This window comes from Ammospiza nelsoni, chromosome 1 (assembly GCF_027579445.1).
Source record: "Ammospiza nelsoni isolate bAmmNel1 chromosome 1, bAmmNel1.pri, whole genome shotgun sequence".
NCBI classification, from domain to species: domain Eukaryota; kingdom Metazoa; phylum Chordata; class Aves; order Passeriformes; family Passerellidae; genus Ammospiza; species Ammospiza nelsoni.
Window position 1 is genome coordinate 47,918,611 of NC_080633.1, and position 13,388 is coordinate 47,931,998.

Here is a 13,388-nt window from a genome sequence, read left to right on the forward strand (position 1 = left end):
AGGCTGAAACAAGCTTACTTACGCTCTTTGTAATGTGTTTGTGTGTTTCTCAGGAAACACAACAGTAGGTGATATTTTGCTGCTTTTACTTTTTCAAACTCTAGTAGTTTTCTAAACTCAAGAGCACCCAATATCTGCATTCTATTTCTCTTTGGCAATATTTGCATGCAATTACCATATGAATATTTTGCAGTGCTTCCTGTTTTTATGTCTTTCCTGTGAAGTTTTAAGACTGCTCCTTTTAAGAAGCACCTTTTCTCAGGTTTCAAGTGTTTCCCTTAGTCACTTCTAGGTGTGTTGAACAGTTTGCATGTATCCACACCACACTCTTCTACACTGTAAGTAATGTCAGAAGCAACAGGAAGGCAGGGCCTGGAAAATGTGCCAGCCAAGCTTAATACTCCCTTTGGAACAATATGATCCTCCCATTCCAACCTAAAAAATCCAAGTAAATCCCCCATTTAAAGTGGTGATAAATCACTAGCCTAGATCCCAGTGCAAGTTTTATGCTTCCCTCTTTCATGAGAAGATATATTGGACTGAGAGAGGACTCAGTGAAGGGTCACTAAGATGATTGAGGCACTGGAGCATCCCTCCTGTGAGGAAAGGCTGAGGGCTGGAACTGTTTAGCCTGGAGTAAAGCAAGCTCACAGGAATCATCATTGTGTATAAACATGGGAATGGGACTCTTCTCACCAGCACACACTGGCAGGGCAAGGGGCAGTGGGCACCAGTTAAAATGCATAAAATTCCATCTGAACAAAAAACACTTTTGTACAATGAGGGTGGAAAAACACTGGCACTGGCCACCCAGAGGGGTTATGGAGTCACCATCAGTGGAGATATTCAATGTCCAGCTGGACATGTTCCAGGGCAAACGGCTCTAGCTGACACTGCTTAAGCAGGAAAGTTGGACTAGAGGATGTTGAGATCTCTGCAGACCTCGATAATCTGTGATGCTGAGAACAGACATTGCCCTGATACACAAATTTCCAGCTTGACTGCAGATGTCTGAAACGAAACCATTCAGAACACATTTTAAGATCCCTTGATTTTAAAAGTTGTAAAGTCAAGCACTTATAAATTATTATACTCCTAGAAATAAACTGTTTGTAGACCCTTAATGTGGGTGCCATGCAATGTGGATCATCTGTAATTTTATGAGGAATGACTTAGTGTGTTTTTCAAGTGGCCTGACAACCTGCAGACTCCCTGAAGAGAGGCATAAAGCAGTAAAGGAAGTGTGTGTTCAGTGGTTTAGTAGGCAGAAGCTGTGTGGAGTTAAGCAGGCTTAAAGCCCAAGGAAATTTCAGAGAAAAACTTGTCAGACTTATTTGACAGTGTGATTTTATTTTCAAAGCTTCCTAACTTGGTTCAGCTACCTAAATAGCTCTTGCTTATCAATAAGGATGATTCTGACAGTAAAGGGAAAACTCAAATGTGGACCAAAACCCTCTATCATAATATGCCCCTTCCCTTTATCACCCATTGATTGCTAAGTAGGCAGAAATGTTGGTATACCAGCTCTAAATTCAAGCTCAAGCCAATTTGATTCCCTGTTTATGTGAGTATGAACCCTGCTTAATGAACTGTGAAAGCAATCCTTGGGTTTAGGAAGTGTGACAAAATTTCTGCACTTTTTCAGATGAGCTGAGAACGAACAAGCAATGATGTTAGTTAGAATGGACCTAAAATTCATTCTCAATTTGTGAATGCAGAAATATCATTATTCTGGGGGGGACAAAAACCTCATTTTTTAAAAACACCTGCCATCAATGAGAGAATTTTGAGATTAAATAGTCTTTGTGGTGGAAGGGGGTGCATTAATGTCAAATGGTTGGTTCCTTTTGTCATCTTTTAGTACCTGTCTTGTTTGGCCAAGGCAGTCTGTTGTACTGCAAGTCAGGTAGTATCCCATAAAGGTAGGAAAGTCTGAGAACTATAACCATAAAATCTTAATCTGATAAGTGAAGAATGAGGTCAAGCTGATAGAAATTTTTAGGACCTCAAAATACTTGCAACTTGCACAGTGTAATTGAAGGTGCTGTGCAGAGCAGAGAATTCTAGATCAAAGTAAAAGCACCGTGACTCATAGTTCATTACAGGCAGGCTTGCTGAAATGATAAAACTGCACCCTTGGGAATAATGAGTTCAATCACCTTTCCAAGGGCTGTCAGAAGATGGAAATCAATGGATTCCCTGTATCTCAGGATTCGGAGGATGCCATCCAAGTACACCTGGTCCTTATTGAAACAGCCTGAAAGGAATGGAGATACATTGCACTCTATCAATGTTTGGTCAAGGCATGTTCTCAGAAGCCATTATGAGCAGAGCAATTTTATTTTTAAAAACTAGATATTTATATCCCTGACTTTGAACACCTTTCCAAAAACTAGCTAGAAGGCAAAACCCACTAGCCAGAAAAAGAAATCAAACATAGAAGATAGGGCCTGTGAATAACCACAGGCAATGTTACATCTGTGGAAAGCAGGTCAAACTGTAAGTATGAATTTTTTCAAAGTTTTGCATTTATGTTCCATTTCCACCAAAAAATACAAAAATCCTTTACTGACTCAGCTTGAAGGTCTCACCGAAGAGCATTTTCAGCCTCGTTTTCCATAGCAGAATTCCTGAGACCCCATTTCAGAGAGTGTGGAGTCCGATTTTTCCCTTTTGCAAAGGTTTTACTGTGTGACATGATTAGGGAGCTCTGTGCATGTTCTGAAAGCCCCCCTGAAGTACAAAACAAGAGAAGACAAAGAGAGAACTCACCTGGCTGTGAGGTGTCAGTCCACCCTCTCTTGGCCCGTACGCAGTAATCCCACCTAGTGTTGGGGTCTTTGACAAATTTGCCCACATCCTGGAAAAGCTGACTGAAGGACATTTGGCTGGCCTGGTACACCGTGTAGTAGAGCAGGGCAGCTCTCCAAAGGAAAGGGTCTTTGCGGAACAGGACGCTGTGAATGCTCGCTAGCCCCTCTTCTGTGGGGTTGATGGGCTTTAACCCGTGTTTCCTGCGGCCGTTGCGGTTGCACCAAGGCTGGCTGTTGTTGTTGAAACCCCGAAAGTAATGAGTTCCTGAAAAAAAAAAAAAAAAGAAAAAGAGGAATCTGGCACTTAGAACAGTAGGAACCTGGCACTTAAACATGTTAATCATCCAATGATTAACAAAAAGTTATAAAATATATAAGGAAATACCCATTTCAGAACTCTGAGCTGGTAGGACTGGGCACTGGGAAAAGTGATGACTTCAGTTGTGTCTACAACAGACTATTTTGTCAGAGATTATATATACCATGCAAATATTCACCTGCTGACTGCAAGTGAAACTCCTGAAAATGTTTAAGTAATGCAATTATCAGGAGGACTTGACTTCCTAAATCTGTGAAAAGGAATTTTCGGAAGTCTAACAAGCTGAATTGTATCTGGCATAGGCTAGGCATTGTAGGGGAACAGCAGGAAGGAAAATCAAAGTAAAAGGGCAGAAATGTTGCCTCCTGAAGGTGATTAAACAGCACTACTGCAGCCTTGGAAGATGCTATGTCCCCTAAAATGTGAGTAACAGTGGTTCTAGGCAATTGCAAGGCTTACTCTTCGGTTGCTATTCAGGCACTAGACAAGTTTATCAATATTTTAAGTACTTTGTTGAAAGAGATGCACTGAAAAATTTGTAGAAATTTTCCACAGGGCTGGGCCAACCTTGTGTAATGCAAAATCACAGCAATTTTACACCAGTTTAAGGATCACTGGGTCAATTCTTGATACCTAAAGCATACCTACATTTGCAAGCAGTGCAGCGTGACAGACGCAGGTTTGTAAAGTGACATGGCTGGAGCCGAGGTTGAACAGTCACACTATTTTTATTTCCTTTTTTTAACTCTAGAGTAGTTAAAAAAAATTGCTCTAATGAGCAAAATGTCCTTAAGCAATGACAGCACAGAAGGTATGCCCTGGAGCAGAGCCTCTGGGCTAGCATCATCTGAAAGGATTACTCTCTTTCTGCTCCAAGAATCCTTTGGCATGAGAACCTCAGTGCTGTAAGTGGGACTGGCTGGTAGGCTTACTTTGAAAGCTTCCTCTGGATCTGACCTAAAATGCTAGTGTCCATGAAGCCTAGGAATCCTTTTCAATGGGTTTCTCCTTGCCTTTAGGGAAAGAGAAGGTTTCTCTTCCCTTTAGCACAACTCCAGCACAGGTCATTTGGATAGGGATGTTCCCTCCTTGTGTACCTGTCCAGTGCCTGGCCCACCACTGTGCCATAGGTAAGAATGCATGCAAGTACTCCCCATTGCCTGCAGCAGGGGTGTGATGCTCATACCAATCTCGTGTCTCAGCATGCCCTCCAGCCAGTGCTCGCGCGCGGTGGAGACATTGATGGTGAGAGTGGGGCGGCCGTTCACCACCGTCATGGAGGCTCGCGACAGCAGGTCCTCCGTGAGATGGACCACGATCTGGAGAGGAGAGAGTTCAGGCAGAACTGAAAAGCTCTCTTCTCACTCCTGATCCTGCTTTTTCCTCTGGCTCTTCCATTATTTCATGTCTCTTTGGTCCCTTACCCTCCACAACTCTATCTTGCGATCACCGGTCACCTGAGAGAGCCTTCGGAATGAGTTTATCCTGCTCACCTGGGCTACTGACAGAAGATCAGACTTTATGGGGTGAGTAAGGGTGAACATAGACCAAAGTAAGACTGAAAAATTTAGTAAGGGAACACTGATTAGACTCAGAGGGCAGGGAGCAATTGCATGCACAATAAATTAGCGAAAATACCAGTTTTTGACCTGTGTTGAATTATCTTAGTATTACTAAGAACTGAAAAATACTAGACAAGAACACATAAATTGACTAGGTATCGATATAATTAGTTGTCTGAATGCATTTCAGTTGCAATTCTAAAGCCACTTGAATGAGACAGGGAAATACTGTGTACATTTTCTCCTGTTACATGAAATATTGAAATACTGGCATTGTTTTGTTCTACACAGCAGAATAGCTCTTGCTTTCCTGTTCTCTCTTGGAAAACTGGTAATAAAAACAAAAACTGGCAGAGAAGGAAACTAATGCATATTGATATATTGTATTATTTGACTTAAAAAAGCCTTTTTAAACAAGTGACTGCGAGGGAAAAGTGAAACTCTTTGTTAAAGACTAAGCACCTTTCCCTCTTCATGTAAAGCCTAATGGAACAGTACTGCTCAGAAGAGTACAAGGGAAGACTACTTTAAAGAAAGATTACTTTTTTAGTATCCAAAAAAAAAGGACCCAGAGATCAAAGGCATGAATATAACACCTCCCTGTACTCAAAACTCACCCTCAACTTCAAGTTCAACAGCAAACTATCAGTCCCACAAAACTTACATTTAAGAGGCAGGAAAAAAAGGTAAATCCCAAAGCATTTAAATTTAAAGGACAAGTGCCACTTAGCTTTATTAACACCTCTTCAGCTGAAGAGAGTATTTTAATATTTTAGACCATCCTAAGCATGATGTATTAACCCCATTTTCACAGAAAAAGTGAAGCATTTCATTAAGAAGGACATGGGCTGCTGGATGAGGATGTATGATCCAGTTGCCATGAAGTCAAACCAGGCCAAAAATGAAGAGGGAGATAAAAGTACAAGAAAAGACAAAACATACATTTTTTTCTGCTTGCTCTAAACTGTAGTTTATTAATCCCATGCTTATAAACCCAGGTCAAGTCTGGTTATCACTGTCAAATCATAGTCTCACAAAAATGTGTGATGAGTTTGGCAGTTTCTTCTAATAATATTATGTTTACCAATTAAACCTAGTTTCTGGGAAATTAATTTTTGCCTTATGATTCCAGACTCCTCCTGATCACTGCCAGTGATCTCATCCAAGTCTTTGTCATCTGGTGATTTCATTTGGATTAATCCCTTTTTTATACATTCAATTTCATCTGACTTTTCCAAGCAATTTCATGTAACTTCATCAAACTAGTCTTCTAAAATTCTGAATATAGAAAATAAGGGTTTTTTTCCACAGGGCTCTAAAAATTAGATGGTTAAAACCAGGAAAAAACAGCACTTAAACCAACTCAACAAGTTCTTTCAGACATTTTTATTCACTTATGTCACTTTCATTTGTGTTGCTTCTTATAAATCACTCTCTTGGGCTGTTGCTTATTTTTCTTGGCCTTTTCTTAACTCTTTCCTTTGGTGTAAATAATTTGATACAGGAGAACAGATGGCAGAACTGATGAATAAATGGAAATGTGCTGGTCTCCAAGTAGCTGAAAAAAGAAGGGAAGGAAGGGTGTCGTTCTTGGGTACTCCCAAAAGAAGAGAATTTAAGAACAAGCATATATGAACCAGGAAACAGGCTCAGAGAGATGACTGAAGCCTTCACAATTAATGAGTGTCGTTTCAATTGTTACATTAGACTGGGCTTAGCTCTGAGAAAAGTATGATGTAAGGAATATTCTTGTGATTATGGAGGAAAGGCCTCCCAGATGGTCTCTTGGGTCCATCCAATGTCTAAGGTCTGTCCACACAAGTGTTTCTTTCCTGATCCAGGGCAGGACTTACCTCACCAAGACAGCCTTCTTTCACCATGTACTTCCTGACATGATTCCAGATACGACTTTTGGTCAGCAAGCTGCCTCCAGTGGCCTGTTCAAATTTTTCATAGCTCCCATATTTCTGCAATGTCCGCTTCATAATGTTAATGGACTATAAAATGAAAAAAACAGCAAATATCAGGGCAGTAAGATCCCCATGCCAGATTGACACTTGTAATCTTTCTCTCCTTCTCAATCTCTCTTTTTTCCTTAGTTTAAAATCCTCCTTTTCTTAACTCACTCGCAGTCTCACTAACAGGCTGTACTCATTTAATACATGCCGACACGCTCCGCAACGAATTTATGCCATCTTCAGATTTACATTAATGCCAAAGTACTGAAAAAATATTCTGATCAACTCATCTTAGACCCACATACATCAGTGTGATGATTAGATGATTATCAGTCTAGTGAAATAATACCTATTTTCTCTTTAATTTTGGCAATGTTGCACAACTGCCTTGTAAAACAGATGTAACAGGTCTCCAGGACATTTGCAGTTTGACAGCTTGTTTCTTTTTATGTTTTTCCAAAGAATTTGAAAAAGATCAACTATTACTGTCATCTTGCTTCATTTCTTGGCATGTTCTAATTTAAGAACACTGATTAAGCAGATGTGTAACTATAATTTTAACAATAATACCTCTACCAAAAATATCTCCTTACAATAAAATCCCTTGTACCATGGGTGTCTGGGTGAGAAAGGAGGAGAGAGAGCAGGAACTTTTATTTACAGAACTTTCATTTAAACTTTTCATTTAAACCACAGTACTTTTTTAAAACCCCCCAAAATGAAGGCCTATTTCATGAGATAAATAGAGTAGTATCAACAACTCTCCTATGAATTGCTGCTAGAAGAAGTTCCCTTGAGCAAAGCTCAGCACAATGCCCATAACCATGATCTGGACTATGCATATTGAAGATTTTATTGATGGGGTGTGAAATGCTCATCCCTAGTTATCTTCTTTCCAGCACATCATTACACACCTTAAAAGAAAATGTGGTATGGAATAACTCCTTTCCCTGCAACAGTCCAACTACAGGGAATAGTTTTTTTCAGAGACTTGATAATAGAAGCTCCTGGCACTACCTTAAAAAATTAATGTTCTTGCTAAGAAAATACCACTAACATTAAAAGGTGAAAATCTTGTAGACTGAATCTCTTTTTACACTATACACTTATATCCCTTCATAAATGCATTTGTCTACAGCTATGTAAATTCTGACATTGGCAGGTTGACTGATTTTCCACAAAAATTGGATTAATTTTTTATCTTTCACAGCTACCAACAATCCTTCTCTAATGTTTTTCAAGTTGAAACTAATCAACCCTGAGTAATTGCTACTGAAACCCATAAATGACAGCTAGACATATCCTTAAAGTCTAATAGCTCTTTGATGAAGGAGATGTCACTTACCTGAATGCCAAAGAAATATTGTACCTAATGATTAGTATTTCTTTGTCTTGTATGTTTTTCCAAACCAGTTTTTTCCCTATAAACTTTTTAAAATTACCTATGAATTTTAACTTCTCAAAACATTGTCTGTTTTATAATTCTTTTAGTGTCTGCACATTCTGAGGCATTTGCCTGACTTATACAAAATTCTTGGTTAAAGAAGCAAGCTAAATATTCCCACCCTTTTCTCAGAAAGTTTATTCTCAGCCAGCAGCCTGAACAATTCATGATAACAGTTCTTCAGTCTCCTTTGCCAGGTGCCAGATCCTTAAGATATTTATGTCATCTACTAGTTGTTTGGAATATTGGGTTTCTATGAACAATTAATTAACTTTATTTGTTCACTCTGGAAGAAGTCATCTGTCAATCAACCTTCCAGCATGAAATTTGTCTTCACAACTTGTTGATATTAAATTTCAATTAAATCTATAGGACTAAACACTAAGTACCCATTTAAATTCTAGGATGCCTAAATTTGTTTGAAATGAACTCAGAGGTGACCTTATAACTCTCTACACCTCCCTGAAAGCTGGCTGTAGTCAGGTGGGGGTTGGTCTCTTTCTCCAGGTAGCAACTGATAGAACCAGAGTACACAGTCTCAAGGTGCATCAGGGGAAATATAGGCTGGATATTAGGAAGAATTTTTTACGGAAAGGGTGATAAAGTTCTGGAATGGTCTGCCCAGGGAGGTGGTGGAGTCACCATCCCTGGATGTGTTTAAGGAAAGACTGGATGTGGCACTCAGTGCCATGGTTTAGTTGAGGTGTTAGGGCATGGATTGGACTCAATGATCTTTATAAGGTCTCTTCCAGCCTAGTGGTTCTGTGAAGTCTGTGAAATCTCAGAGGACTCTCCAACCTTAGCTGGAGTGCAGGCGTTTTCTAAAACCACCTCATCACAATGAACAGTGAGAAAATGAGCACTGAACACATCAAACCTCCTGCCTGGCTGTCTGTAACAGCAAAGTCCCTGGAGCTGAGACCTCTGGGCTACAGAAGGCAGCATGATTTTGGGAGTCAGGAGACCCAAGTTCTAACTCTTCCTGCCTGCTTGCAGGCACCTTCCTGGGCTGTTGAAACTTTCCTAAATGCTGTGAGACACTTGAATCAAAAACACAATACAAACAGCAGGTTCTCAGACACAGGTCCTCCTCAAGAAACACAGACCCACTCCAACCTCTCCTACCTCCACCTGACAGAGTTCACAGCTTCAAGGGGAAACTTCTTTATGTGCCACACTAGGTAACCCACATCCTGCCAGTCCATCCACATCCAGATATGTGTTGCAAGTTTGAGCTCCTGCATACTGAGAAAGTTGTTAAGCTTAAACCTCCTCTTTGCTGAACAGATATTCAGAGATTACTAAGAAGGGTGCTCACCCCTATATCACCTTCTCTCTTGACTCTGTTTCAAGTGAAACAGAAAAACGTCCCAAGAATTCTTTCCAAGTGGGCAGGTGTGGCTCTGGAAGCACTGAAACAACAGGGGAGAGCCTTCACACACAGACACATTGCCCACAAATTCCCAGGGAGTGGCAGATGGCCCTGACACTGGGGTGAGCCCCATCCCCAGTGATGCTCCTGGTTTGCACATTTCTTGCCACAACCACTCCTGCTGGGGTGGTTCCAGAAGGGAAATGGTTTGGGAAATGTTTGGTTTCCAGGCACTGACTACAACACCAAGCCCTTAATTTGGGATTCTGCACCTGCCTCCAAGGTGAGATGACTCAGTCAGCTGTTGCAAGAACTTGCTGGGAAAGGGGAAAATCCAGACCAGCATGCCAGCTGCTGCCTACTGCAGCATCCAACTGTGAGCTAATTTTCCAGCCTCTGGGCCAGCAGAACACTGGTACTGCTGCACTTCCTAAGGCCAAACTGTGAACTCTTCAGTAACAAGTGAAAAAATAGAAGAAAAGAAGAACTATGTGGCTGTACCAGGTTACTGGTTAGGAGTAATAATTCCTGTTCTTTTCAATATTACCTAAAATGTCTGCTTATCCTTCTGATCACTACCAAAGAGTGCCAAAAGACATAGCACTCATAAGACAAGCCCCTTTGCACAGCAAACTCTACTGATGCTCAAGAAAGCAATGACACAGAAGCACGAACAAGAGCAAGGCAAGACTGTTTCACTGACTGGATTAGGTTACGGTGGTGTTGGCTTTTTAAAACAAATTATTTACAGCCAAGTAGGTCTCTGAATCTCAAATCACCCTGTCCAGCAACTCAGCTCAATGGTTGAGAGTTATTGTAGAGATATGTACTGATAAGACTTCTTATGAGTAGTGTGAGGCAAGCAAGTCAGAGAAGGGTCTCAGTGTTCCAGGAGTCAGCTCCCTGTTTGAGTCAGCTCATCCTACATTTAGTTCTGCTGCAAAGGAGTTGCAATCTCTGCTAGAGATTTGTAAGACAGATAAGGTAGACACACACCATTGCTCTTCTTCCTGCATAACTTATCTGCTGGGGAGAAAAAAGCTTCCAAGGTGCATCATTAGGTAACATTTAGTACCAGGCTGAGCTTGTTAGTTTAATCAACAGCCATAAAATGGTGGCTGTTTGGGTCAAGAGGAATGGAGGGAGGAAGGTAAGTATCCATTTCTAGTGTGCTCAGGCTGTAGTATTTGGGGTTTTATTTAGTGTTTATAGGGGTTTTTCTTCTGCATGCTTGCTCTTAGTGGTATAATGGTCACATTTAAGTAATTTAGAGCTGGTAGAAATATTTTCAATTAAAAACTTTTAAATTGCTTTGTAAAGAATTTGAAATTAATACTCACTGGGTTTTTGTGTGAGACTGTGCTCTGAAGTAAAGCTATCTTCCCACTGTGGTATCACCAGAAGTGATCTATTAGTCCCTTCTAGGGGAAGAGAGCTGTTTGTGTCAGACCCTGAGAACCTGTGCCACTTGGATGGCCCGCCATGCTTTGTGTTATGTATTAGCACACCTTATCCATAAATCCTAGTTAGCAGGGAAATTTGTTACTAGTGCAGAATGAGGTGTTTTACAATTATGTGCTTTATACAGACAGTGTTGTGTCCTTGAATCTTCCACATGCCTCAGCTGTGACATCACTTGGACATAGCAAAGGATTACTCAGTGTTGAATACCATGTTGCTTAGCCTTCCTGCTCCACCTAGATTTTTTTTTCCCCAACATCTGATAAATTTGCTAATTGTAGGCTACTTTTATTATTGCCTTAAAAGGTGTCACACAAACACATGCAATGTGGTGTAACTGGTTTATTTATGAATTTAAAACTGCTATACTTGTATGTATAGCAAGGGAAGATAATGTATAACTCTTTTGTGGGAGGATCACTCATCTGATGAAATGGTTGGGGGTTTTTTGTTTTTTTTTGATTTTTTTTAAATGTATACAGAAATACAATTCTTGCTGCCATGTACAATTCAAAGAAACAGAGTCCCTAAAATTACAACTTGCTGATTTTGGTTCAGCAAATTGTAACTGTTAAGTTCATCTGCCCTGCAAACACTGGGAACAACTATTTCTAAGCAAATATTGCCACCTCTAGCATCTGAGCAAAAATAACAAATGCTTTGAGGGCTAAGAAATTTCACAATGAAGGATAAGTAGTTTGAGCCAGAAAACTTCTAGAGCACAGAGCTTCTGCAGTGACCTTGAAACACAGTGGTAAGAAAATTAACTTCTGTAATACCAGATATGTTAATCCTTCTGAAGAGTGCAAATCTGCATGCTATTTTCTATTCTCCAGTTCACTTCCCTAAGGGCACTGTATTGTGTGACTCATGAACATATTTATTATGAAGAAAATATCATAATGTATATATGGAGAAAAAAACAGAATACCGTATGAGAAGGACGACACTAAAACTAGCATTTTCCAAATGCATTGCTAACTCAAAAATGTTTTCTCTATGTTTGTGAAAAGTCAATCAATAGAAAGGTTGGGCTGTGCCCAAGGTTTAAAAGCTCTGATTTAAGCAGAGGCAGGGGGTAAAGAAGGTGCTCACAAGCCTGTGTGCTCCCCACTGCAGCATTGCTGGGTTAATGGTTTGCAAACTTTCAGTGCTCTTTTCCTTTAAAAAAAGTAAATAAATGGGGCAGAGTGTGATTTGTCTTCCAGACATATTTCAGTAACGCTGTATTAACCAATTTCACAGACATGCACAAATGCAGAAAATGCAATACAAAAACACAATCTGTCTCAATGTCCTAGCAGGCTATGCACAGCTGTGGGTAAAAAGATTTCTGAGATGACTGAAAAATTTTCTAAAATTCTGAAATGTCAGGTTTTGGGCTCATTTTGCTTAAGTATCCTAAAAGCCCCCTATAAACATGGAGGGTTCAGTCAGTAAGAGCTGGGTTTACAGCTTTTTACTCATAAAAGAGCAAGCAAGTGTAAGTTGCCATGAGCACCTTGTATAGAAAAAAAAATAGGAATAACTATTCACAGTTACCAAGGCTTTCTAAAATAAAATAAGTGGAGCAATAAACAGAAGCCAAATATGCTTCCAAACAAAAAAAACCAACAAAACTGAATTGAACCTTCTTGTAGCAAAAGGATGACTACACACAGTTGCATTTTTACTGCAGACCCAGCTCTTGACACTTTGAGTACTTTTTTTGCAACTGAAGTCATCCTTTCTGAATTTCCTGTAAGATACCTACGTGTTTCTTCTGACAAGTAAAATCTGCCTGAAAAAAAAATAGCAATGAGGAAAAGCAAGTGCTCCCACAATACTTCCTGATTAAAATTTTTGATTAATGCTGCTTTTTCTGGATAGTAAATTTGCATGAAATTAAATTCAAATTTGCGTGGAGATGAAAATTTCTAAAGCTAGTTGTAGATAAAAGAGAGAGAGTGACACCTGCTGGGCTTGGAGATGAGTTAAAGCTGCTGGTTTGGGATTTTTAAGTGCAAGGTATTTTTGTTTGGTATTTTTAGGAGCTGAACTTTGAATACATGCTTTTCTAGTGACTCAAACTAGATCTTGTGAAACAATTTACATATTTCTTGTTAACTGGCAGAAATATCCTTCCTTGAATGTTAAATCCTTTACTGCCTTTTATAAAGTTGTTACAGGGCCTTTATTTTCCCATACTTTTTACGGACAGGGAAAAAGGTAGAGTTACAAATCAGAAAAATATTGAGGAATCATTAATTCTTAAAATAGTCAATATTTACACTTATGGGTGTTTGTTAAAAGAAGGGTAAACCAAAGACAAGAAAATCATCATGCATAAAAGGACTTCCAAGGCTCTGCTAGCCCATGCTAAAAGGGATAATCTGTATTAAATTCAGTTTTTCAAATCAGTAGCTGTTGATTTGCTGTCATCTATGTTGCTAACATTGCTAAAAAAAAATCAAAGGAAA

General features: G+C 39.7%; 1 protein-coding gene across 1 annotated transcript in view; it reads right to left on the minus strand.

The window, feature by feature from the left end:
- Positions 1 to 13,388, minus strand: part of MATCAP2 (microtubule associated tyrosine carboxypeptidase 2) — a 28,295-nt gene that overhangs the window by 4,850 nt on the left and 10,057 nt on the right. The window contains exons 3-6 of the mRNA XM_059474532.1: positions 6,548 to 6,691; positions 4,319 to 4,451; positions 2,773 to 3,078; positions 2,160 to 2,257 (exon numbers count right to left, since the gene is read on the minus strand). Coding sequence (XP_059330515.1) covers positions 2,160 to 2,257; positions 2,773 to 3,078; positions 4,319 to 4,451; positions 6,548 to 6,691 — 681 coding nt within the window. The remainder of the gene's footprint in view (positions 1 to 2,159; positions 2,258 to 2,772; positions 3,079 to 4,318; positions 4,452 to 6,547; positions 6,692 to 13,388) is intronic.